Genomic DNA, 24,442 nt, shown 5'->3' with positions numbered 1-24,442 from the left:
TTCAGAAACAGACATGAATAGAATCACTGATGGCATTCTGTAATTATTTGTAGTCCCTTATGACAAGATTCGCTTTTTCATAAAGTCTCCAAACAGGTATGCTACTCAAACTCCCTCATACTACATGTAGCTGATACAAACAAATATAACAGGCAGCTATTTTTTTAAATTTATTTTTATTTTATTTTTTTAAGTTCGCTCCATGCCCAATGTGAGGCTTGAACTCACAGCCTTGAGATTAACAGTTGCAAGCTCTACTGACTGAGCCAGCCAGGTGCGCCTAATTTTAAGTTTTATTTTCATTTAAGTAACCTCTATACCCAACATGGGGCTTGAAATCACTACCTCAGGATCAAGAGTTGTATGCTCTTCCAACTGAGCCAGCCAGGCACCCCAAGGAACAGAGATTTTAAAGTCAGTATAGAGAAGTGAACAGGCACTGGTCCCCGGGGTTTTTACTGTGATAACTTTTTGACACATACAAATATTAAGGGGCACAATCACATGGGAGATATAAAATCTGTTTCCTCACTGCCTGGAAATGATTTGCCTTAAGAGAGTAAATACATTTTGCTGTATCGTCTGGAAAGATGTCAAATCAAAAAATGTAAAAGGACTCTGTGCATCAAAATACAGCATTCTGCTTTGCTTAACGTTTAAGTCTTTAGTTATAAGCAAATGTATTACAAATAGCTTGTCAAATGGAATATTCACAGTGAAGCTATTAACTTACCTGGACACCAGGAAGATGAAGGAGTAGAGAGGGATGCTCTAAGAGCTGGTAGATCCCAAGGGATTATTTCTACAAACTTACATAGGCTTCCAGTGGAAAAGCAGAAATAGAACAACAGTGAAAGTGGTGCATTAGCACCAGGAGGCTTTAACTCTGCAATTTTGGGGCTGTATGGAGTAATTACATTATCCTCACAGTATAGCTACCTGTTTTCAAGTTGATTTACTCCAGAATTAAGTTAGTGATAGAGCTGGTTTCCACACAACACTTTATCTGAAAGGCAGTCTTTCAGAAGAGTGAGCAGACTTGCTCCCTACTGCTCTAGAGAGCAAAACTATGGGTGGACACCACAATGAAGTGGGAGTTTAGCTCAATATAAAGAATCATGCACTATTCGGTGATCCGTACTTACTATTGTAATGTCCTCTTAATAAACTGATCCTTTTGTCATTTTGAAAAAAAAAAAAAAAAAAAGAATCATGTACCAACTGAATCTGCTAATACACTGCAGCTAAATTCTGCTCCCACACAAAGTAATGAGCTCAGATTCAATTAAATCACCTCAAATGCATGCAACAAACCATGGCAAGCACAATGAGTATTGTGATATATATAATAAGAAATATAGGGGCATCTGGGTGGCATCGTCGGCTAAGCGTCCTGACTCTTGATTTCGGCTCAGGCTGTGATCTAACGGTTGTGATACTGAGCCCTGCATCGGGCTCCATGCTGGGTGTGGAGCCTGCTTAAATTCTCTCTCCCCCTCTCCCTCTGCCATTCCCCCTCACCTGCATGTGTGCACACATACATGTGCGTGCGCTCTCTCTCAAAAAAGAAAAAAGCAAAACAAAACAAAAAAGGAAAAAAAAGGAAAAGAAAGAAAGAAATATATATTTGGTCTTCATTCCAGTTCCTAGCACAGAAATCCTAAAACTCTTGGAATTTCCTGAGAGATAGGAAAGAAATGTCATTTTGTAATTAATAATAAACGTTTCAACCAAACCTGAGTTTATGCTAATGAAGTGACTTTGGGGGGCCTCTGTAGGCTTCAGGATGGGGTCTGGTTGCCAGAGTTTGACCATATAATTAGAGAGCTGGAACTTTCAGCTCTACTACCTAACCTCCAGGCAGGAAAGTGGCTGGAGATCAACTTACTCACCAATGGCCAATGATTTTATCATTCCTGCCTACAGAATAGAATCTCCATAAAAACTCTAAACAAAGGGGTTCAGAGAGCTTCCTGATTGGTGAATACATGGAGGTGCTGGGAAAGTGGCACACTCAGAGAAAACAGGGAAACTCTGCACCCTTCCACCACATATCTTGCCCTGTGCACCCTTTCTATTTGGCTGTTCTTGAGTTGTACCCTTTATAATACACCGGTAATGTAAATAAACTGTTTTCCTGAGTTCTGTGGGCCATTCTAGCAAATTACTGAACCTAAGTAGGGGACAGTAGGAACTCCAGATTAAAATATATTTTATGAACACAGCATAAATTCACTGGAGAAAATTTAGAATACAAAGAAAAGTAATTCTAACACCTACAGGAAACAACTGCACAAACCATTTAAAAACATGACTTTCAGAAAGGATTTCCACCAAACACTAAAAGAACCAGGGAAGAAAAACTGGCCAATATAACTAAATTAATATTTAAGCTCTAGAGTTTTGTCTTTATGTTTAGATTAAAGAAATGACATTTCATTCAAAGAAGTAAGAGTATATTTGGTTTACAGGTGGGGTTGGGCTCTAGGATCACAGATACCACAAATGTAATAAATACTTGTTTTTCCATAAGAAGTTCAATAAGATTATTTTCAACTAGAAGAACAGGTTTTAGCTTTACCTGCTGGAGGAAAATTTTGAGCTGCTTATCAGAAAGCACACTGCAGATTAATGAATGCTACTGAAAAAGCAACATAAAGAAATCTGGAGTGGGGGAAACACCACACATCACCCCAACAACCTAACACAACGTCTACACATTACTGTTACCTTCTTGTCCAGAAGCATATAATTACTACCCTGATGCACCAATGGAAAATGTTCTGACAAAATTTCTACTTTGGGCTAAGCACTGTAATAGCTCCTATTTCTCTAAGCTGTTATATTTACAGAATTTAATGGGACACCCAGTTCACATAATAGTAACAATAATTAATAATGTAATAACAAGTGCCTTTAAAATAGTACCTTACTATGTTTTAGCTTCATTACAAAATAAAGTGGAGCTCAGCTTCGGGATGGTATGTATAAGCACAGAGCCTATTAATAAATGCAATTTAGTAACATGTCAAAAATCTTAAAATGTACATAAAATGTAGCAAGGGAAGTTAGAATGTTGAGATTTAGAATGGGATCAAACTTGGGGCACCTGGGTGGCTCAGTCAGTTAAGTATCCGACTCTCGATTTTGGCTCAGGACATGATCTCACAGTTTGTGGGATTGAGTCCGGCTCCTTGCAGACTTAGGATTCTCTCTCCCTCTCTCTCTGCCCTTCCTCTGCTTGCACACTCCCTCTCTCTCCCAAAATAACTAAATAAACTTAAAAAAGAAGTTTAAAAAAAGAGAATGGAATCAAACTTAAGTTATTGACTTAAAACAGATGGCTATTAGTTGTTATATGTAAACCCCCAAACAAAAACTTACAGTAAACACACAAAAGATAAAAAAATATAAGCATAACACTAAAGAAAGTCATCAAACCAGAAAGGAAGATAGCAAGAAAAGAACAGAAAAGAACTACAAAAACAGCCAGAAAACAATGAACGCTATGGGAACAAGTATATGCCTATCATTAATTACTTAAACTGTATTTGTTTTTTTCTTTTTTAAGAGGGAGGGCACACGTGAGAGGGCAGAGAGAGATGGAGAGAGAGAAGAGGGGCTTACCGAAAGCGGGGCTTGAGCTCACCTGAAGAGGGACTCAAACTCACGAACTGTGAGATCATGACCTGAGCTAAAGTCAGATGCTTAATGACTGAACCAGCCAGGAGTCCAGTACTTTAACTGTAAATGAACTAAATTCTAATCAAAAGACAGAGTGGTGGGGCACCTGGCTGGCTCAGTCGGTAGAGCATATGACTCTTGATCTCAGGGTTGTGAGTTCAAACACCACGTTGGGAATAGAGCTTATTTAAAAAAAAAAAAAAAAAAAAAAAAAAAGACATAGAGTGTCTGAATGGATTAAAAAAACAAGACCCAGGGTGCCTGGATGGCTCAGTTAAGTGTCCTACTTCGGCTCAGGTCATGATCCCGTGGCTGAGCCCTGTGTCTGGCTCTGTGCTGACAGCTCAGAGCTGGAGACTGCTTCAGATTCTGTCTCCCTCTGTCTCTACCCCTCTCCCCACCCCCTCTCAAAATAAAAATAAAACACCAAGAACAAAACCAAACCAAAAAACAAGACCCATGTATATGCTGCCTATAAGAGACTCACTTTAGATGTAATGACATACAGAGACTGAAAGTAAAGGCATGGTAAAAGATATTCCATGCAATAGAAACCAAAAGAGGGTGCCTAGGTGGTTCAGCCAGTTAAGTGTCTGACTTAGGCTCAGGTCATGATCTTGTGGTGCATGGGTTCAAGCCCCGCATTAGAGGGGTCTGGAGCCTGCTTCAGATTCTGTGTCCCCCTGCCACCCTGCCCCCGCTCTCTCTGCCCCTCCCCCACTTGTGCTCACTCTCTCTCTCAAAAATAAAGAAATAAATGTTTAAAAAAAAAAAAAAAGAGGGGTGCCTGGCTGGCTCAGTCAGTTAAGCATCCAACTTTGGCTCAGGTCATGATCTCATGGTTCGTGGGTTTGAGCCCCATGTCAGGCTCTGTGCTGACACCTCACAGCCTGGAGCCTGCTTCAAGTTCTGTGTCTCCCCCTCTCTCTCTCTGCCCCTTACCTGCTCATGCTCTCTGTCTCTCTCTGAAAAATGAATAAACATTAAAAAAAAAAAAGAAACCAAAAGAAAGCTGGGGTAGCTAATACATATATCCAACAAAATCAATTTTATTTATTTTTGAATGTTTTTTATTTATTTATTTAGAGAGAGAGCATGAGCAGGGAAGGGACAGAGAGATAGATGAGAGAGAGAATCCCAAGCAGGTTCCACACTGTCAGCACAGAGACTGATGAGGGGCTTGATCCCATGAACTATGAGATCATGACCTGAGCCGAAATCAAGAGTTGGACACTGAACTGACTGAGCCACCCAGGTGCCCAGACAAAATCAATTTTAAAACAAAGACTACATAATAAGAGACAAATAAGGGCATTATATAATGATGAAGGGGTCAATCCAGTAAAAGGATACAATAGTTGTAAATATTTATAGGAGCACCAAAATATATAAAGCAAATATTAACAGACCTCAATGGAGAAATAGACAGCAATACAATAATAGCAGGGAACTTTAATACCTCACTTACGCCAATGGATAGATCATCCAGACAGAAAATCAATAGGGAAACATCAGCCTTAAATGACATGTCAGATCAGATGGACTTAACTGTATATATAGAACATTCCCTCCAAAAGCAACAGAATATACATTCTTCTCAAGTGCACAGAAAACATTCTCTAGAATAGATCATATGTTGACCACAAGTAAGTCTTAATAAATTTAAGAGGACTGAAATCATATCAAGCATCTTTTCCAACCACAGCAATATAAAACTAGGCTCCACACTGAATATGGGGCTTGAACTCAGAACCCTGTGATTAAGAGTTGCATGCTCTACCAACTGAACCAGCCAGGCACCCCAGAAAAATTTTATACAATCAAAAATATCCTGAAACAAACAAAAATTCAATTATAACACTAAAATTTTGGGGATGCAGCAAAAGCAGTTCATTTATTATTATTATTTTTATGTTTTATTTATTTTTTAGAGTGAGACAGTGTGAGTGGGGGAGGGGCAGAGAAAGAGAGGGACACAGAATCCAAAACAGGCTCCAGACTCTGAGCTGTTAGTACAGAGCCTAACATGGGGCTCAAACTCACAGACCATGAGATCATGACCTGAGCCAAAGTTGGATGCTTAACTGACTGAGCAACCCAGGCACACCACGAGCAAAAGCAGTTCTAAGAGAGAAGTTCACAGTGATAAATGCCTACTTCAAGCAATAAGAAAAGTCTCAAACGATCTAACTTTATACCTCAAAAAGTAGAAAAAAAAACCAGAATAGAGCCCATAGTTAGTAGATGTAAGGGAATAACAAAGATTAGAGTAGAAATCAATGATAAAGAAATTAAAAAGATACTAGAAAAGATTGATAAAACTAAGAGCTAATTCTCTGAAAAGATAAACAAAATTGATAAACCTTTAGTCAGACTAACCAAAAAAAGAGAGAAAGGACTCAACTAAAATCAGATATGAAAGAGATGTTACAACTGATACTATAAAAATATAAAGGATCATAACATTAGTATGAATAATCATACACCAACAAACTGGACAACCTAGAAGAAATGAATAACCTCCTAGAAACATACAGCCTACCAAGACTGCATCATGATAAAACAGAAAATCTGAGCAGACTGATTACTAGTAAGGAGACTGAATCAGTAATCAAAACCCTCCCAACAAACAAAAGTCCAGGACCAAACAGCTTCACTGGTGAATTCTACCAAACATTTAAAAAAGAATTAACACTAATCCTTTTCAAACTCATCCAAAAACAGAAGAGGAGATAATTCTACTAAACTCATTTTATGAAGCCAACATTACCCTAGTACCAAAACCAACAAGGATACCACAAGAAAAAAAGGTACAGGCTAATGTTCCTTATTCACACAGATGTAAAAATCCTCAAAACATTAGCAAATAGAATTCAACAATACTTTAAAAAGATCATACATCATGATCAAGCGGGATTTATTCTAAGGATCACAAATCAGTCAATGTGATATATATTACATTAACAAAATTAAGGATAAAAGTCATATGATCATCTCAATAGATGCAGGAAATGCATTAGACAAAATTAAACATCCATTTATTACAAAAACTCTCAACAAGGTGAAAATGTACCTCAACATAATAAAGCCCAAAGCTAACACCATATTTAACTGTGAAACCGAAAAACTTTTCCTCTAAAACCAGGAACACAACAAGGATGTTCACTCTGGCCACTTTTATCCAACACAGTATTAGAAATCCTAGCCAGAGCAATTAGGCAAGAAAAAGAAATAAAAGGCAACCAAATTTAAAATGAAGTAAAAGTGTCACTATTAGCTGATGACATTATGTATAGAAAACCCTAAAGACTCCATCAAAAAGATGTTAAAATAAACAAATTCACTAATATTGCAACATATAAAATCAACACAAAAACCTGTTGTGTTTCTATACACTAATAACAAGCTAGCAAAAAGAGAAATTAAGAACACAGTCCCATTTATAATTGCATCAAAAAACACCTAGGAATAAATTTAACCAAGGAGGTGAAAGAGCTGTGTGTTGAAATGAAAGAAATTGAAGACACAAATAAAAAGATACTCCATGCCCACACACTGTAATAATTGTTAAAATGTCCATACTACTCAAAGCAATTACATATTCAATTCAATTCCTATCAAAATTCCAAAGGCATATTTCACAGAAATATAACAAACAATCCTAAACTTTGTATAGAACCACAAAAGACCCCAAAGCAATCTTGAGAAAAGAAAAAAGTTGAAGGCATCACAATCCCTGATTTCAAATTCTATTACAAAGCTAAAGTATTTGGGGTGACTTCAGCTCAGGTCATAATCTCATGGTTTGTGATTTGAGCCCCACGTCAGGGCTCTGACAGCTCAGAGCCTGGAGCCTGCTTCAGATTCTGTGTCTCCCTCCCTCTCTCTGCTTGCACTCTGTTTCCCTCTCTCTCAAAAATAAACATTAAAAAAAATTTTTTTTAAGTTATCAGAAGATCTGAATAGACATTTTCCCAAAGAAGACACAGATGGCAAACAGGTTAAAGTCACCTAACATCAGGACACTGCAAACAAAACCACAATGAGATATCATCTCATACCTGTTAGAAAGCCTATTACCAAAAAGGTAAGAAATAACTAGTGTTGGTGAGGACGTAGAGAAAAAAGAACCCTGTGCACTGTTGATCAGAATGTAAATTGGTATAGCCACTATGGAAGACAGTATGTAGGTTCTTCAAAAAATTTAAACAAGAACTACCATTATATGACCCAGCAACTCCACCTCTGGGTTTACTCCAAAGAAAACAAAAACATTAATTCAGAAAGATATATGCACTCCCATGTTCAATGCAGCACTATTTACAATAGCCAAGGTATGGAAACAATCTGATTGTCCATCCACAATGAACGGATAAAGAACTTATGGTGTGTATATATATACACACACACAATAGGATATTATTTAGCCATAAGAAACAATGAAATCTTGCCATTTGTGACAACATGGATGGAAGTGAAATAAGGGAAACAGAGAAAGATGAATACTGTATTATCTCACTTATATGTAAAATCTAACAAAACAAAATAAGCTCATAGACACAAAGATCCAATTGGTGGTTGTCAGAGGTGGGGGCTGAGGAGTGGGAGAAATGGGTGAAGTAGAGGGAAAAGGTAAAAAACAGAGGCACATGGGTGGCTGATCCAGTTGAGGGTCTGACTCTTGATTTCAGCTCAGGTCAGGATCCCAGGGTCATGGGATCAAGCCCTCTGTTGGGCTCTGTGCTGACAGTGTGGAGCCTGCTTGAGATTCATTCCCTCCCTCCCTCCCTCCGTGTCTCTCTGTCTCTGTCTCTCTCTGTCTCTCTCTGTCTCTCTCTCCCCCCTTCAACCCCCTCCCAAACTTGTAAGCTCTCTCTGTAAAATGAAAAATAAAATTTTAAGGTAAAAAATAATTTAATTAAAAATATGCATATAAAGGATATCTGTTCAACTATTATTTATAATAGCAAAAAATACATCAGCAGGCTAAGATTCCAATAAAAGGAAATCACTTAAACACTGATGTATTCCCAAAATGTATTATTATTTAGTCAGTAACTATTTTTAAGATAAATATACACTAATATGTTTATAATACAGTGGTGAAAAACAATACACACAAAGTGATCCCATTTTCACAAATGTATCTGAAATTAATTGTGTCAGGTTTCACCTTCCTATTAATGTCATACTTCCATTCTTACAGTCAAATCATTATGGCTAAGACAGAATTGGCTTGAATGTTAGGTATTAGAACCCCTCAAGTTATTTGTGTCTTGTAAAAAAGGTGCTTCACCTAATAGCCAACAAGTCTATCAGCTATATTCACAATGCAGGATCCATCTTTCTCTTCTGATTCTCACTTTACCATCACCACTGCCCATAAAGCCATATTGAGAAACTTCCCAACTGCCTTTGCTCCCTAGAGAATGCTAATGTCAGAGCCAAAGCCCCAAAGCCTCCACACCCTGGGAAAGAATGGGCTCCTCTCCCCATTCAAAAGTTCCCAAAGCTGCCAATGGATGCAAAAAAGACATGGTAGAGAAAGGGTGAGGGGTTTGCACTAGCAGCCTTGCTGTTCCAGTGTGACCAGCCAGAAGTGCACGTTACACATATATTTGCCAAGAAAAAGGTCTGAAAGGTTTTACAGCAAGTTGTCAATAATGGTTATCTTTTAGTATTCTGCAAGTTTTTCCTTATCTATGATTTAAAAATTTTCTTCAATGAAAATTTGTTTTTGAGGAAGAAAAAAATATTTAAGTCAAAAAATGAAATATTTAAGTAGGAAATACATTACTGAGAACCATTTCCTTGAACAACAAACCATAAATACAATTTCCAACATTCACAGTCATCTGTCCTCTAATTCTGCCCCAATGCAAGGCCCCTCCTGTGCCATCGTTACTTACATTCTTGAAGACATTCTGTGTCTGTGCAGTAGGACTGGGACTGCCTCAACTACAATGAATAAGAAGAAAGGAAAGTTAAAGTTAGCCATTGGATTTAACCAAAAGTGGATAATCTGTATTAGAAAGATCTTTTTTTTTTTTTATTTTTAAACAAATGCTACCGCAGTAGATATATTGTACCTTCAGAATCAGATACAAACATAGACTACACTGAGGAGCAGTCGAGCTTTGGGGGATTTTTTTCTAGTCAAAATAATTTTCAAATACACTGTGATCTAGCACAATTCACCCATTTATATTAAGGAATTAAAAAAAAAATCACCTGTGACCTACCTAAACTGCTTCACATTATTAAACTTCCCAAAGAAGAACGCTAAACTGTAGAGGAAGACTACTAGAAAGAGAGTAAACTTTGTTAATGAGATTTTTTTCTCATGGAAAATTCGAAGCAGAGAAAAAAAAAAAAGATTCTATTTGTAGAAAATGCATCTTTTTTTAAAAATTTTTTTTTTCAACGTTTATTTATTTTTGGGACAGAGAGAGACAGAGCATGAATGGGGGAGGGGCAGAGAGAGAGGGAGACACAGAATCTGAAACAGGCTCCAGGCTCCGAGCCATCAGCCCAGAGCCCGACGCGGGGCTCGAACTCCCGGACCGCGAGATTGTGACCTGGCTGAAGCCGGACGCTTAACCGACTGCGCCACCCAGGCGCCCCTGAGAAAATGCATCTTTGAAAGGGAAGAACAAATACTTTCCCTTTTTTGCTTAGATCTGCATAAACCATGGCTATAAGGAACTAATAAAAACGGATACCACAGGGGTTGGGGGTGGAATGGAGGAGTAGACTCTGACAGAGATGAAAACTAAAGTTTTCAATATTTATCTTTTTACACAATTTTGGGACCATGTGATTATTATTTTTAAAAAGAAAATTTTTTTTTTTTTCCTGAAATTTATTGACAAATTGGTTTCCATACAACACCCAGTGCTCATCCCAAAAGGTGCCCTCCTCAATACCCATCACCCACCCTCTCCTCCCTCCCACCCCCCATCAACCCTCAGTTTGTTCTCAGTTTTTAACAGTCTCTTATGCTTTGGCTCTCTCCCTTTCTAACCTCTTTTTTTTTTAAAAAGAAAATTTAAAAGAAAAAACTATCAATAAATATACATCATCCTTTTATGAATGTCCACCCTATGCTGAGAAATTTTATGATGTTTAGAAATGACATGATAAATCTTAAAATAGAGATGGCCATATAGTAAAAGAGAATGAGGAGCATGCAACTTTTTAATTCAGCCTTGTTACTTTATAATGACACCCTCTCTCCATTAAAGCAGTAACTCATGACTTGCAATTGCTTGGGAAAACAACAGAGCAGGTGTGCTTAGCTGGTTGAGTATGAGAGCTCTGCAGAAAAGACCTGGATTTAAAGTCTGGATCTGCAAACTTCTAGAGTTTCAAAGACCTTGGTCAAGGTCTTTAACACTTCTAAACTTTAGTTTCCCCACCTGGTAAAATGGGGATAATATTACCTATATTTGAGTACTAGTGAGGATTAAAATAGATAATGCAAGTGAACTGTAGTAAGAAACCAAGGAACGTTAGCTATTATTACTACTGTGCCATACCAATTAGGACCTCATCTAAACAATTATTGGAATTAACAACTAAACAAATCGTTTTATAAACTGTTCTCTAAGACGATCAGGCGTGCTTTGGTATATACCTCTAAAAGCAGTCCTACTTGAATTAAAATGGGAAGACAGATCTTAACCCTAAATAAGAAAGGAATCTATCAAAAACCTCTTTAAAAATTATACATTCGGGGCGCCTGGGTGGCGCAGTCGGTTAAGCGTCCGACTTCAGCCAGGTCACGATCTTGCAGTCCGTGAGTTCGAGCCCCGCGTCAGGCTCTGGGCTGATGGCTCAGAACCTGGAGCCTGTTTCCGATTCTGTGTCTCCTTCTCTCTCTGCCCCTCCCCCGTTCATGCTCTGTCTCTCTCTGTCCCAAAAATAAATAAACGTTGAAAAAAAAAATTAAAAAAAAAATTATACATTCTATGGCTATTATCAAAAAGACAAAAACAACAAGTATTGGTGAGGATGTTGAGAAAAGGGAACTCTTGGGCATTATTGGTAGGAATGTAAATTGGTGCAGCCACTATGGAAAACAGTATGAAAGTTCCTCAAAAAATTAAAAATAGAATCACCATATGATTCAGCAATTACACTTCTGGGTATTTATCCACAGAAAATGAAAACACTTATTTGAAAATATATGCACCGCCCCCCCCCCCCCCTATTTCACTGCAGCCTTATTTACAATAGCCAAGACATGGAAGCAATCTAGATGCCCAGGAATGGATGAATGGATAAGGACAATGTTGCAAATATATATACAATGAAATATTATTCAGCCACTAAAAAAAATGAAATCTTGCCATTTGCAACAACAGGGATGGACCCAGAGGGAATTGTGCTAAGTGAAAGAAGTCACAAAGAAAAAGATAAAGGGGCACCTGGGTGGCTCAGTTAGTTAAGCAGTTAAGTGTCTGACTCTTGATTTCGGCTCAGATAGTGATCTTATGGTTCACGAGATCGAGCCCCTGCTGACAGGGCTCTGTGCTGACAGTGTGGAGCCTGCTTGGGATTCTCTCTCTCCCTCTTTCTCTCTGCCCTCCTCACCCCCGACCACCTGCATGCATGCACGCGCGCGCTCTCTCTCTCTCTCAAAATAAATAAACTTAAAAAAAAGAAGAAAAAGAAAAATAGCGTATGATCTCACTTATATGTGGAATCTAAAAACAAAAAACAAGCAGAGCTCATGGATATAGAGAACACATTCAATTCACTTTGCCCAGATCCATCAGAAGAATCACTACCCGAGGCAGTTCTAGCCTGATGAAATGTATTTAAGTAATAAGACTGGAACGTTAAAATGATTCCTTGATCCACGGGGATGCAGAATAGATGTTGTAGCAGGCATGAAAACAACATTCATCACCATCACAGCTCTTGAGTGACCAGGTCCACCGTCAATGAGCAGTAATATTTTGAAAGGAATCTTCTTTCCTGAGCAATAGGTTTTAGTGGTGGGTTTAAAATATTCAGTAAACCATGTTGCAGACGTGATGTCATGGAAGCTTTGTTGTTCCAACAGAGCACCAGCAGAATAGATTTAGCATAATTCTTAAGAGTCCTAGGATTTGGGGAACAGTAAATGAGCATGAGCACTGGCTGCAACTTAAAGTCAGTCCCTGCATTAGCCTCGAATGAGACAGTCAACGTGTCCCTTGAAGCCAGGCATTGACTTCTCTGGCTATGAAAGTCCTAAATGGTATCTTCTTCCAATAGAAGGCTGTTTCATCTACACTGAAAATCTACTGTTCAGTGTAGTTACCTTAATGAACTATCTCAGTTAGATCTTCTGGGTAACTTGCTGCAGCATCCAAATCAGCACTTGCCACTTCACCTTGCACTTTGTTATAGAAATAACCTCTTTCCTTAAAACTCATGAATCAACCTCTTGTTAGCTTCAAACCTTTCTTCTGTAGCTTCCTCACCTCTCTCAGCCTTCATGGAATTGAAGAGAGTTAGGATCTTCTTGCTCTGGATTAGGCTTTTGCTTAAGGGAAGGTGGTAGCTGGTTTGGTCTCCTATCCAGACCACTCAAACTTTTTCCATTATCAGCAGTAAGGCTGTTTTGCTTTCTTATCATTCATGTGTTCACTGGAGTAGAAATTTTAATTTTCTTTCAAGAATTTTTCCTTTGCATTCACAGCTTGCCTAACTGGCCCAAGAGACCTAGCTTTCAGTCTATCTTGGTTTTTGACATGCCTTTCTCACTGAGCTTAATCATTAATAGTTTTTGATTTAAAGTAAGAGATGTGGGACTCTTCCTTTCACTTGAACACTTAAGAGGCCATCACAGGGCTATTACTGACCCAATTTTAATGATTTTATGTCTCAGGGAATAAGGAGTACTGAGGACAGGGAGAGAGATGGGGGGCGGGGCGGGATAGATAGCCAGCCAGTGGAACAGTCAGAACACATACAACATTTATGGATTAAGTTCGCCATACTATATGGATGAAGTTCATGGTACCCCCAAACCAATTACAACAGTAATATCAAAGACCACTCATCACAGATCACCATAATAAATAATAATGATAAAGCTTGAAATATTGCAAGAATTGCCAAAATGCGACACAGAGACATGAAGCAAGCAAATGCTGATAGAAAAATGGTACTGGTAAGACTTCGATCAATGCAGGGTTGCTACAAACCCTCAATTTGTAGAAAATGCAGTATGTATGAAGTGCAAGAAAGTGCAATAAAATGAGGTATGCTTGCAGTTTAACTGAAACACAGCCACACGCATTCATTTATATATTGTCTATGGCTGCTTTCACTACAACAGCTGAGGTTATAATTATAGAGTCATTGAGCCTAAAATATTTACTATTGTGCTCTTAAATCATTGAACTTACTAGGAAACACACATGGAATAAGAGAAAAAACAATTATTTCTCTGTAGCCGTATAAGAATGTTCATTTAGAGGGCACCTGCGTGGCTCAGTAGGTTAAGCATCCAACTTTTGATTTCAGTTCAGGTCAAGATCTCACGGTTTGTGAGACTGAGTCCCATGTCAGGCTCTGTGCTGACAGGACAGAGCCTGCTTAGGATTCTCTCTCTTCCTCTCTCTCTCTGCCCCTCCCCCACACTCTTTCTCAAAAATAAACAAACATGTTTTTTTTTTTTTTAATTTTTTTTTTCAACGTTTATTTATTTTTGGGACAGAGAGAGACAGAGCATGAACGGGGGAGGGGCAGAGAGAGAGGGAGACACAGAATCGGAAACAGGCTCCAGGCTCCGAGCCATCAGCCCAGAGCCCGACGCGGGGCTCGAACTCACGGACCGCGAGATCGTGACCTGGCTGAAGTCGGACGCTTAACCGACTGCGCCACCCAGGTGCCCCGACAAACATGTTTTTAAAATGTTCATGTAGAAATGTGAGATGCTCATGAATTACATCTATATAATAATAATAATGCAACAATCATTTGTTCACTTATTCATTCAATATACTTATTAAATGCCTACTATGTACCAAGTACAGATCTAGGTACTGAGGATATAGTATGAAAAAGACAAAGTTTCTACTTTTATGGATCATCCAGTCTTGTGGGGGGAAATCAGACGATTAACAAATATATTATGGGGCGCCTGGGTGGCTCAGTCGGTTAAGCATCCGACTTCATCTCAGGTCATGATCTCACAGTTGGTGGCTTCGAGCCCCATGTCAGGCTCTGCACTGACAGCTCAGAGCCTGGAGCCTGCTTCAAATTCTGTGTCTCCCTCTCTCTCTGCCCCTCCCCCACTTGCACTCTGTCTCTCTCTCAAAAATAAATAATATATATAAAAAATAAATAAATAAAAAAATTAAAAATATATATATTATAAAAAATTTCAGAGAGCCATGCAGAGAACAAAAGCAGGATGGCATTATATCTAAATCAGGCAGAGAGAGGCAATAACACTTAAGGGGCTATCTACGGGACAGTAAAGATCAAGGGATTGAGCATTCCAGGCAGAATAAACAACTAGGAAAGGGCCTTAGGTGAACAGGCTCCTGTGAGATAGTGATGAAGAACCACAAAGTCACTTGTGGCTGGGGCATAAGAGCCATGTTACTTAGCTGTTGTATTTAACCCCAGGACCAAATGCTCTCTCTGTATGCTCAAATCATCACAGTATGCTACTGATGTCATTTGTCTGACTGCCTCCAATTCTGAGACATAGCAATATATAACAGATACCCATATGGTTTATCATTGTGGAATTGGCAGTACTTTCTCATTTTATAATATTTGGGACATATTTAAATAAAAATTATATTACTTTTAAAATTGTATTACTTTAAAAAGTGACTTATTATAACTTAAATAATTTATTATAATCACAAACACTGGAAACTTGTATGTGGTAGGTACTGTAGTAAGAACTTTAACTTGTTATTTAATTCTCAACCAAGAGCTGGAGACAGGTTCTATTACTGCTACTTTACTGATGGATGAAACTTGAGTTTGGGAGAGGTTAGCTAACTTGATTATCCAGTACTAACTCCAAAATCTAAATCCTTAACACAATTCCATTCTACTTTACAATGTACAAAATTTTGTATCATAATTTTATAGTTAACAACATATCATTACATTCTCTCAAGCACAATTCTGAATTGTTACAAAATACTCCCATGAGTTGATGTACTGTATAATTGAACTGAAGCAAAATCTGACTAAAGTGAAAATAACCATATGTGTAGTTATTAAGTAGCTCTAAGACCAACATAGCCAATGTTTTCCTTCTACACTGAAAGAGAGCTCTCTTGGGATACCTGGCTGGCTTAATTGATGAGCATGTGTCTCTTGATCCTGAGTTAGAACCCCACCTTGGGCACAGAGATCACTTTAAAGAGAGAGACAGACAGAGAGAGACAGAGAGAGAGAGAGAGAGAGAGAGAGAGAGGGAGGGACGGAGGGAGGGGCACCAGGGTGGGTCAGTCAGTTAAGCATCCGACTTCAGCTCAGGTCATGATCTTATGGTTCATGGGTTCGAGCCCCACGTAGGGCTTTGTGCTGACATCTGGAGCCTGCTTCAGATTCTGTGCCTCCCTCTCTTCCTGCTCCTTTCCCACTCATGCTCTCTTTCTCTTTCTCTCTCTCAAAAATAAACAAACATTAAGAAGAGAGAGAGAGAGAGAGAGCTCTTCCTTTAAGTGCCAGGGGAAGAAAGAGTAGGCTTCCCTTTGGGACTATGATAAAAAATGGTAATGTACAATTTGTCCTGCTATATAAGTTTCTAGAAAATTAACTAATTCACATATAATTGGTAAAAAGAGAAATTATGTCAGTTTAGTGTGGAAGCTGTGTTGGTTCATTATAAGTGGTTTTTTCTAGGTAAGGGCAGCCAGAAGAGTGGGAGTCAAATGATTTTCAACAGGAAATGATAAATCCTTTGGCTCATGCTAAGCAGACAGGAGCTCCTTCAGCTTTAAGAAAATTAAAACTGAGTGCCCCGCCCCTCCCCTCCCCCCAACCAAGAATGAGAAGAATTTATTCATTGGAAGCCTGGCTGAGTGCAGCACTTCAACTCTAGTCCAAGCTGCAGTGAATATTTGGGACATTCCACCAAGAGCTGTGGTTGGACTCTGCTCTTCTGGCAGGTCTTCTTTGAGTTCCTGGCTATATTCTTCACGTTCACAAACAGGCAATGCTGCAGGCTCTGAATAATGATGAGGTGCCAAAGTATCATGATCAGGACTACGTGTTTTTTCCAAACCAGTGTTTTGGAATATATTTTCAGTATTCAGATTCAAACACCTATGATGAGTAAATTACAGTCTTTAAAGAATTAAAAAACCACTATTTAAGGGCACCTGGGTGGCCCCAGGTGGTTAAGCATCTGGCTCTTGGTTTCGGATCAAGTCATGATCTCACAGTGGTGAGATCAAGACCCAAGTCGGGCTCCATGCTGACAGCATGCAGCCTATTTGGGATTCTCTCTCTCCTCTCTTCTCTGCGCCTTCCGTGTTCATGTACAGGCACACACTTTCTTTCTCTTCCTTCCTCAAAATAAATAAATACACACTTTAAAAAAGCCATGCATTTAAATACAAGAGAATCTCACTGTTTTGATGGAACTGTTTAAACAAAGGCCTAATTTACATCTTCGTTTTCTCTTGACTTATTTGGAGAATACAGTGGTACTATTGATGCTAATTTTGGCTATTCCAATAGGAAACTATTTGCGAAAACAAATATAATTAGAAGAAAACCAAGGATAATATGTGAAGGAAACAAATGACAGGATCTACAGGATGGAGTCATAAACTTCAAATATTTTCTGTATTACGGTGGAGGCAAGGAGAAGAACCACATGTGGACTATCTACAGCCAACAATTGTTGTCCAGGTAAATTTCATGTTAACACTGATCCTGGGATCCCAGAAAATAACTAAAAGTAGATTTAAATCTCTCCATCTAACCAGGATGATCATGGAAAGTTTTTGAAGTTAGCCTGCTTCAAAATCACAGAGACAGCATAACATGAGTATAATAAATGTGTTTACTCATTAGGGAAAAAGGCAGAAAATACAGATTTAAAAAGACTGAAAGAATAAAAGAGACCTGGCCAAGAGATTTCACATTAGGGAAACTGATGAATATAAAATAGTCTGTTATGATACCCAGGAAGCCTAACAGAAACCCTTGGCTGTCAGAGGTCTCTGGGAAAAATGCAGATCAAAGAGAAAATTCTTTTTTTTTTTTTTAATCCCCCTTTTTTAAAAATTAAAAAAAAATTTACATCCAAATTAGCAGACAGTGCAACAATGATTTCAGGAGTAGATTCCTTAGTGCCCCTTACCCATTTAGCCCGTCTGCCCTCCAGTAACCCTCAGTTTCTTCTCCATATTTATGAGTCTCTTCTGTTTTGTCCCCCTCCCTGTTTTTGTATTATTTTTGTTTCCCTTCCCTTATGTTCATCTGTTTTGTCTCTTAAAGTCCTCATATGAGTGAAGTCATATGATTTTTGTCTTTCTGACTAATTTCACTTAGCATAATACCCTCAAGTTCCATCCACATAGTTGCAAATGGCAAGATTTCATTCTTTTTGATTGCCAAGTAATACTATACCACATCTTCTCAAAGAGACAATTCTAATGACAAAAGCAGATAAATGGATCTTTTTGAGAAAACTTACTTTGGAGAAATTCACTGAAAAGAATTATAAAGAAAAGAAAGTCTCTCTCTGGAGTTACCAAAATGTACCTACTATACACTGAATGTGTCCCAACTTCACTTGTTGAAGCCCTAAATCCCCAGTGTGATGGTTTTTGGAAGCGGGGCCTTTGGGAGGTAAATAGATTTAAATGAGGTCATAAGGGGAAAGCCCCCACGATGGGATTAGTGCCTTTATATTAAGAAGAGACTAGAGTCCTTATTCCCTCTGTACCATGTTGAAGATACAGCAAGAAGGCAGCTGTCCACAAACCAAGTAGAAAACCATCACCAGACACCAAGTCTACCTGTACTTGATCTTGGACTTTCCAGACTCCAGAATTGGGAGAAATAAATGTTTGATGTTTAAGCCACCTATCCGTGGTATTTTGCTTTAGCCACCCGAGTTAAGACAATACCTGAACTAGAACTTGTTGCTATTTTGTTTATGTCTGCTCAAGAACTTCACATATATTGGAAGTCATGTTCTTTCCCATGGACAGTAGCAGCCTGTGTACTGGTAAACAGAACAGTGGTTAAAAAGAGAAGCTTTAAAATCAGAGGTATATGGGTTCAAATTCTTTATCTGTTACTTTCCATAAAGTTTCAAACTATAAAAGACATATATATGACCTATTAATGTTATTGGGTCACTCGGTTGACCAGATACCAAGGTGCATCTTGTCCCAGATGCACCCAGAGTTGGAGACCCAAGACCAGAATGGGGAGATAGAGTTTACTGAGTAGGTAAGTATACTATATTTTCAAGAGAGAAAGTGGGCCACTGCCAGAGCAAGAGTGGCAATGGCCCCAAGACTTTCTAACTGCATCCTTTTAAGTTTGCTTTTTCTATATGTAATTTTGGCTTTGATTGACAGCTGATGGTTACATAACATTTTGGCTTCTGTGCATGCACGCAGCCATGATGCGTTCTGTTATTTATTTATGTATTGTCTATTTATGAGTTTCTAATGAGTTTTTGCTGTGATCTTAAGGCAGCTTGCACCTTTTGTGTTCATCCTCAGCTCTTGGAAGTTCCCTTGTGGCTTTTGAGCCAGCTCTGTGGCTAGGCCTTTCTTGTTCTGTTAGCCCTGGAGTGGCTCTGAAGGTGTGGCTGTTAACCCTGGGTGGGGTGGCTCAGAGTGTATGGCCAGCATCTGCTTTATCCCACCTTGTTCATGCCTAACTAACTGCTTAACATTATGAACTTTAAGGCATTATGAGGATTAAATGATATAATTAAACATATAAAAAATTAAACATGTATATAAAAATCCCAGTTCATGGTCTACAGGATAACGTTTTTAGATCACAGCAATTTGCAGGAAAGTGGGAAAAAGTCATTTTAATATTAAACAGGGCTGACTGTGTAAATAAGCATGCTCAAATTTATCACTATTATTTTTTTTTTAAATGAAATTCTAAAACCAACAACAAAAAGTACTTTCAAAGTAATAACTAAACGGTTGGGTCAATGTCCTCTAACATAGCTCATGGTCGTAAGGTTCGCTTGAAAGTCTCTGAACAGTGAGATTCCTGTGGCTTTCCTCAAAACAAAAATAGAGAAAAATATTCATTTCTTTGACAAATATTTAAGGAGTGATTTTTTGTTAAAGTTTACTTATTTTGAGAGAGATAGAGCATAAGTAAGGGGCAGAAAGAGAGGGAGAGAGAGAATCTCAAGCAGGCTCCCCAATCAGCAAAGAGCTGGATGTGGGGCTCGAACTCAAGAATCATGAGATCATGACCTGAGCCAAAACCAAGAGTCAGACACTTAACCGACTGAGCGACCAGGCATCCCAGGAGTAATTTTCATGTGCATTTTGTCAAACTAAGGTTTTCAGATTTTAAGAGACTATTTTTTTTCCCTAAACTGCTCAGAGGAATTATATGTATATTATTTGCAACAACTAAACTCCTTGCCAGTTTGAGAGCAAGATATTGAAAAAAGAGGATGAAAAAAAAAACAGGCGTTCCCATTTTAAAGTATTCTCACAAATCATCAGTGTTAGGTCAGGTGTTCCAATATGCGGCTTGGGAAATAAAGTCATAAAACAGCAAGTATATATTATGGATCCAAAGATGTAGTAGGGAGCCTAACACATAAAATAACAATATAAGGGTGCCTGGGTGGCTCAGCTGGTTGAGCATCAACTTCAGCTAAGGCCAGGATCTCATGGTTGGTATGTTTGAGCCCTGTGCCTTGGGCTCACCGATGTCAACACAGAGCCTGCGTCAGATCCTCTGTCCCCCTCTCTCTGCCCCTCCCCTGCTCACATTCTCTCTCTCAAAAATGAATAAACATTTATTAAGAAAGAAAAGAGAGGCACCTGGGTGGCTCAATCAGTTAAATGTCTGATTTCAGCTCAGGTCATGATCTCATGGGTTCGTGGGTTTGAGCCCTACATCTGACTTGGTGCTGACAGCTCAGAGCCTGGAGACTGCTTCTGATTCTAGGTCTCCCTTTCTCTAACCCTGTCCCACTTGTGCACTCTCTCTTTCTCAAAAATAAATAAACATTAAAAAATAAAATAAGAAAGAAACATAAACATAAAGCCCCATTAAAAGAACAAACAAAAAACCCAAAACACAACATTTCCTACGTTCTAATGGAGCTCAGTAGCTCAGGAATGTTCTAGTAGTTCTTAGAGCAGTGACCAAAATCGACAACATCCCACCATATGATGATAACTATTTGTTAGCATTCTGGTTACTATATTCCAGACGTTGATATTTGTAAAATAGTTGATCCCTGAACAACACAGTGGTAGGGACATTGACCCCCCTGCATAGTCAAAAATCCATATATAAGTTTTGACTACAGGAGACTACTGTAGACCGAAAGCCTTACTGATAACATAAAGAGTTGATTAACACACTTTGTATATCTTTTCATGTTAGCAAATGTCTCAGTTTACTTTTCTAAAACAATACTACAGACAGGGTGGCTTATAAACAGCAGCACAAGACAAGAAATAACAAGCATTAGTGAAGATGTGGAGAAAAGGAAACCCTTGTGCACTATTGGTGGGAATGTAAATTGGTGCAGCCACTATGGAAAAAAGTATAAGGTTTCTCAAAAAAAAAAAAAAAAATTAAGACCAGAATTACCAGTACATGATCCAGCAATTCCACTTTTGGGTATTTATCTGAAGAAAATGAAAACACTAATTTGAAAAGATATATGCACACCCATGTGCACTGCAGCATTATTTTCAGTAGCCAAGATATGAAAACAACCTAAGTGTCCACTGCTGGATGAATGGATAAAGATGATGGTGTGTGTGTGTGTGTGTGTGTGTGTATGTGTGTGTGTGTACACAGAGACATAAAAAGAATGAAATCTTGCCGTTTGTGGCAATCCAGATGGACCTTGAGGACATAAGCTAAGTGAAGTAAGTCAGAGAAAGACAATAATCTGCCTTATACATTTAATTTAAAACAACAAACCAAGCTAATAAATACAGAGAATAGATAGGTGGTTACCAAAGATGGGTGGTAGAGGGTGGGCAAAATGGGTGAAGGAGGTCAAAAGGTACAAAATTATAGTTATAAAATAAGCCATGGGGATGTAATGTAAAACATGGTGACTATAGTTGACAACACTATATTGCAGATTTGAAAGTTGCTAAGAGGGTAGATCCTAAAATTCCTCATCACAAGATGAAAAATTTCTTTGTAACTATGTATGATGTTGGATGTTAACTAGACTTACTGTGGTGATCATTTAGTAATATGTAAGTATCAAATCATTTTGTTGTATACCTGAAATTAATATAATGTCAAATACACCTCAATTGAAAAAAAAAAAGGATGGAATATATTTCCTCTCCTCTTGAACCTAAGCAGGCTTGTGATTGCTATAATCAAAGGGCTGTATGCAATTTCTTAGGCCAGGTCATAAAAAGTATCCAGCTGCTGGGGTGCCTGGCTGGCTCAGGCAGTACAGCATGTGACTCTTGATCTTGGGGTTGTTGAGTTAGAGACCCATGTTGGGTGTAGAGATTACTTAAGGAAATTAAAAAAAAAAAAAAAAAGTATCCAGCTGCTGGCTGGTTCTCCCCCTTCCCTATCCTCCCTTGAGATGGATACTTAACCTTGGAAGCAAGCCACCACACTGTGAGGAAGCCAAGCATCCATATGAAAACGTCATATGTAGACTGGGAGTACTAGGTAGGGTTTCAGTCTACCAGTATCAGCTGCCAGACAGTGAGTGAGTGAGCCTCCAGATGCTTCCTGCTCCCAGCCTCTGAGTCTTACAGCTAAGAACCCAGACATTGTGCAACACACATGTCATCTCCACTATGCTCTGTATGAACTCCAGACACAGAGTTTGTCATCTTAATAAAAGGTTTTATACCACTAAATTTTTCAGTAATTTGTTATGCGGTCATACAACTGGAATAATATAAAACAAATGTTAACAGCTTACATTCAATAAAGAAGCAATGAAGCATTGGAAAATATAGGGAGATTTTTATTTTCTCTTTTGACAGTATACTGCTTGAATTGTGTGCCATAAGGACATGCAACCATTATTTTATCTTTTTTTGTTATTATTTTCAACATTTATTCATTTTGAGAGACAGAATGCAAGCAGGGGAGGGGGGCAGAGAGAAAGGGAGAGGCAGGATCCAAAGCAGGCTCCAGGCTCTGAGCTGTCAGCACAGAACCCGACCTGGGACTTGAACCCACAGACCATGAGATCATGACCTGAGCTGAAGTCGGATGCTTAGCCAACTGAGTCACCCAGGCATTCCCATATAACCTCATTTCCTAATTGGTAAACTGAATTATACCTCTAACCACAGAAGGACTAACTAGTCTTCTAGTGCCTGGATGATATTGATAAAAAATATTAAGATTTGAAAGTAAGAAATTGACTAAAATTTCCTTTATTAACTAAAATAAAACCCAGAAGTTAATCAGATGATTAAAAAAGGCTTTGTACCACATGGAAGATGCTAAATACTATTATTAAATTGGGGATATATACTTTCCTACTTTGACTTTTTTTTTAATGTCTGATTATTTTTTGAAAGAATATATTCATGTATTATTTCAATAAGTGTTTTACAAAAATTAAAATTAAAATTAAAATTAAAATTAAAATAAATAGAGGCGCCTGGGTGGCTCAGTTGGTTAAGCGTCATACTCTTGATTTTGGCTTGGGTCATTATCTCATGACTCATGAGATCAAGTCCCATGTTGAGCTGACAGTGCGGAGCCTACTTGGATTCTCTCTCCCGCTCTCTCTCTGCCCCTCTTTCACACTTATGCATGCTCTCTCAAAAATAAATAAATAAACATTAAAATTTTTAAATAAATAGAAAAAGATACTAGCAGTAGATATATTTGCTAGGTAGACAGGTTTCTCAAGAAATTTTTCAGGCACACACATTTTTCTTCCAGGAAAAAAACCAATCAATCTTAATGTAACTTATTTAAGTACAGTGAACATTAGCCACAATTTACAGGGCCTTCAGGCCTATAATGAGGACTCTGACCAAAGATCTCCCAGATCACATGCTTACAATACTCTAATACAAATACAACTTTAAGTAAATTAAAATTTTAGAGGTTTCAGTTACACTGTTTAGATGTGAAATACAGAGCTCAACAAACCAAAAAAGGGATTATCTTATTTCAAATCTTAGGTTACAACAGAGAGCAGGAAAAACACAAAACATGATCCAAGTTCATATTACTAAATCTATCTGTTCTCTCTTTCTGGAACTCCTATCATTAATAGAAGAAATTTTATGCCAAGAGACAGCCAGTCAAGGAGAACAGAGAAAGAAGGAGGTATCAAGGGAGTAGAATAGGGTGAAACCAGAATAATTCTACAGATGGCTTCAATGGGAATGGAAAAAGCTCCCTGCAGGCTGTTTTTATTGTTGTAAGGAAATATTAGTCATTAAAAAAAAAACAAAAAACAAAAAAACACAACTAAATACAGTTGTTGTAAGGAAATGCCTTTTTTTTTTTTTAAAGAATACTAACTCCACAAGGGCACACACAAAAAAATACCACACAACTTTAAAAAATGACTGATTTACAATGA

At 38.2% G+C, this 24,442-nt stretch overlaps 1 protein-coding gene across 3 annotated transcripts in view; it reads right to left on the bottom strand.

Annotated features, from left to right (window-relative positions):
* The window catches only part of SMIM14 (small integral membrane protein 14), an 83,926-nt gene that overhangs the window by 10,367 nt on the left and 49,117 nt on the right, over positions 1–24,442 (bottom strand). For all 3 annotated transcript variants that reach the window (XM_047855803.1, XM_047855801.1, XM_047855802.1), the window contains exon 3: positions 9,594–9,642. In XM_047855803.1, the coding sequence (XP_047711759.1) occupies positions 9,594–9,642 (49 nt within the window). The remainder of the gene's footprint in view (positions 1–9,593; positions 9,643–24,442) is intronic.

Source organism: Prionailurus viverrinus, chromosome B1 (assembly GCF_022837055.1).
Source record: "Prionailurus viverrinus isolate Anna chromosome B1, UM_Priviv_1.0, whole genome shotgun sequence".
Taxonomy (NCBI): Eukaryota; Metazoa; Chordata; class Mammalia; order Carnivora; family Felidae; genus Prionailurus; species Prionailurus viverrinus.
The sequence above is the reverse complement of the archived record's forward strand: the minus strand, read 5'-3'. Positions and strand labels throughout refer to the sequence as shown.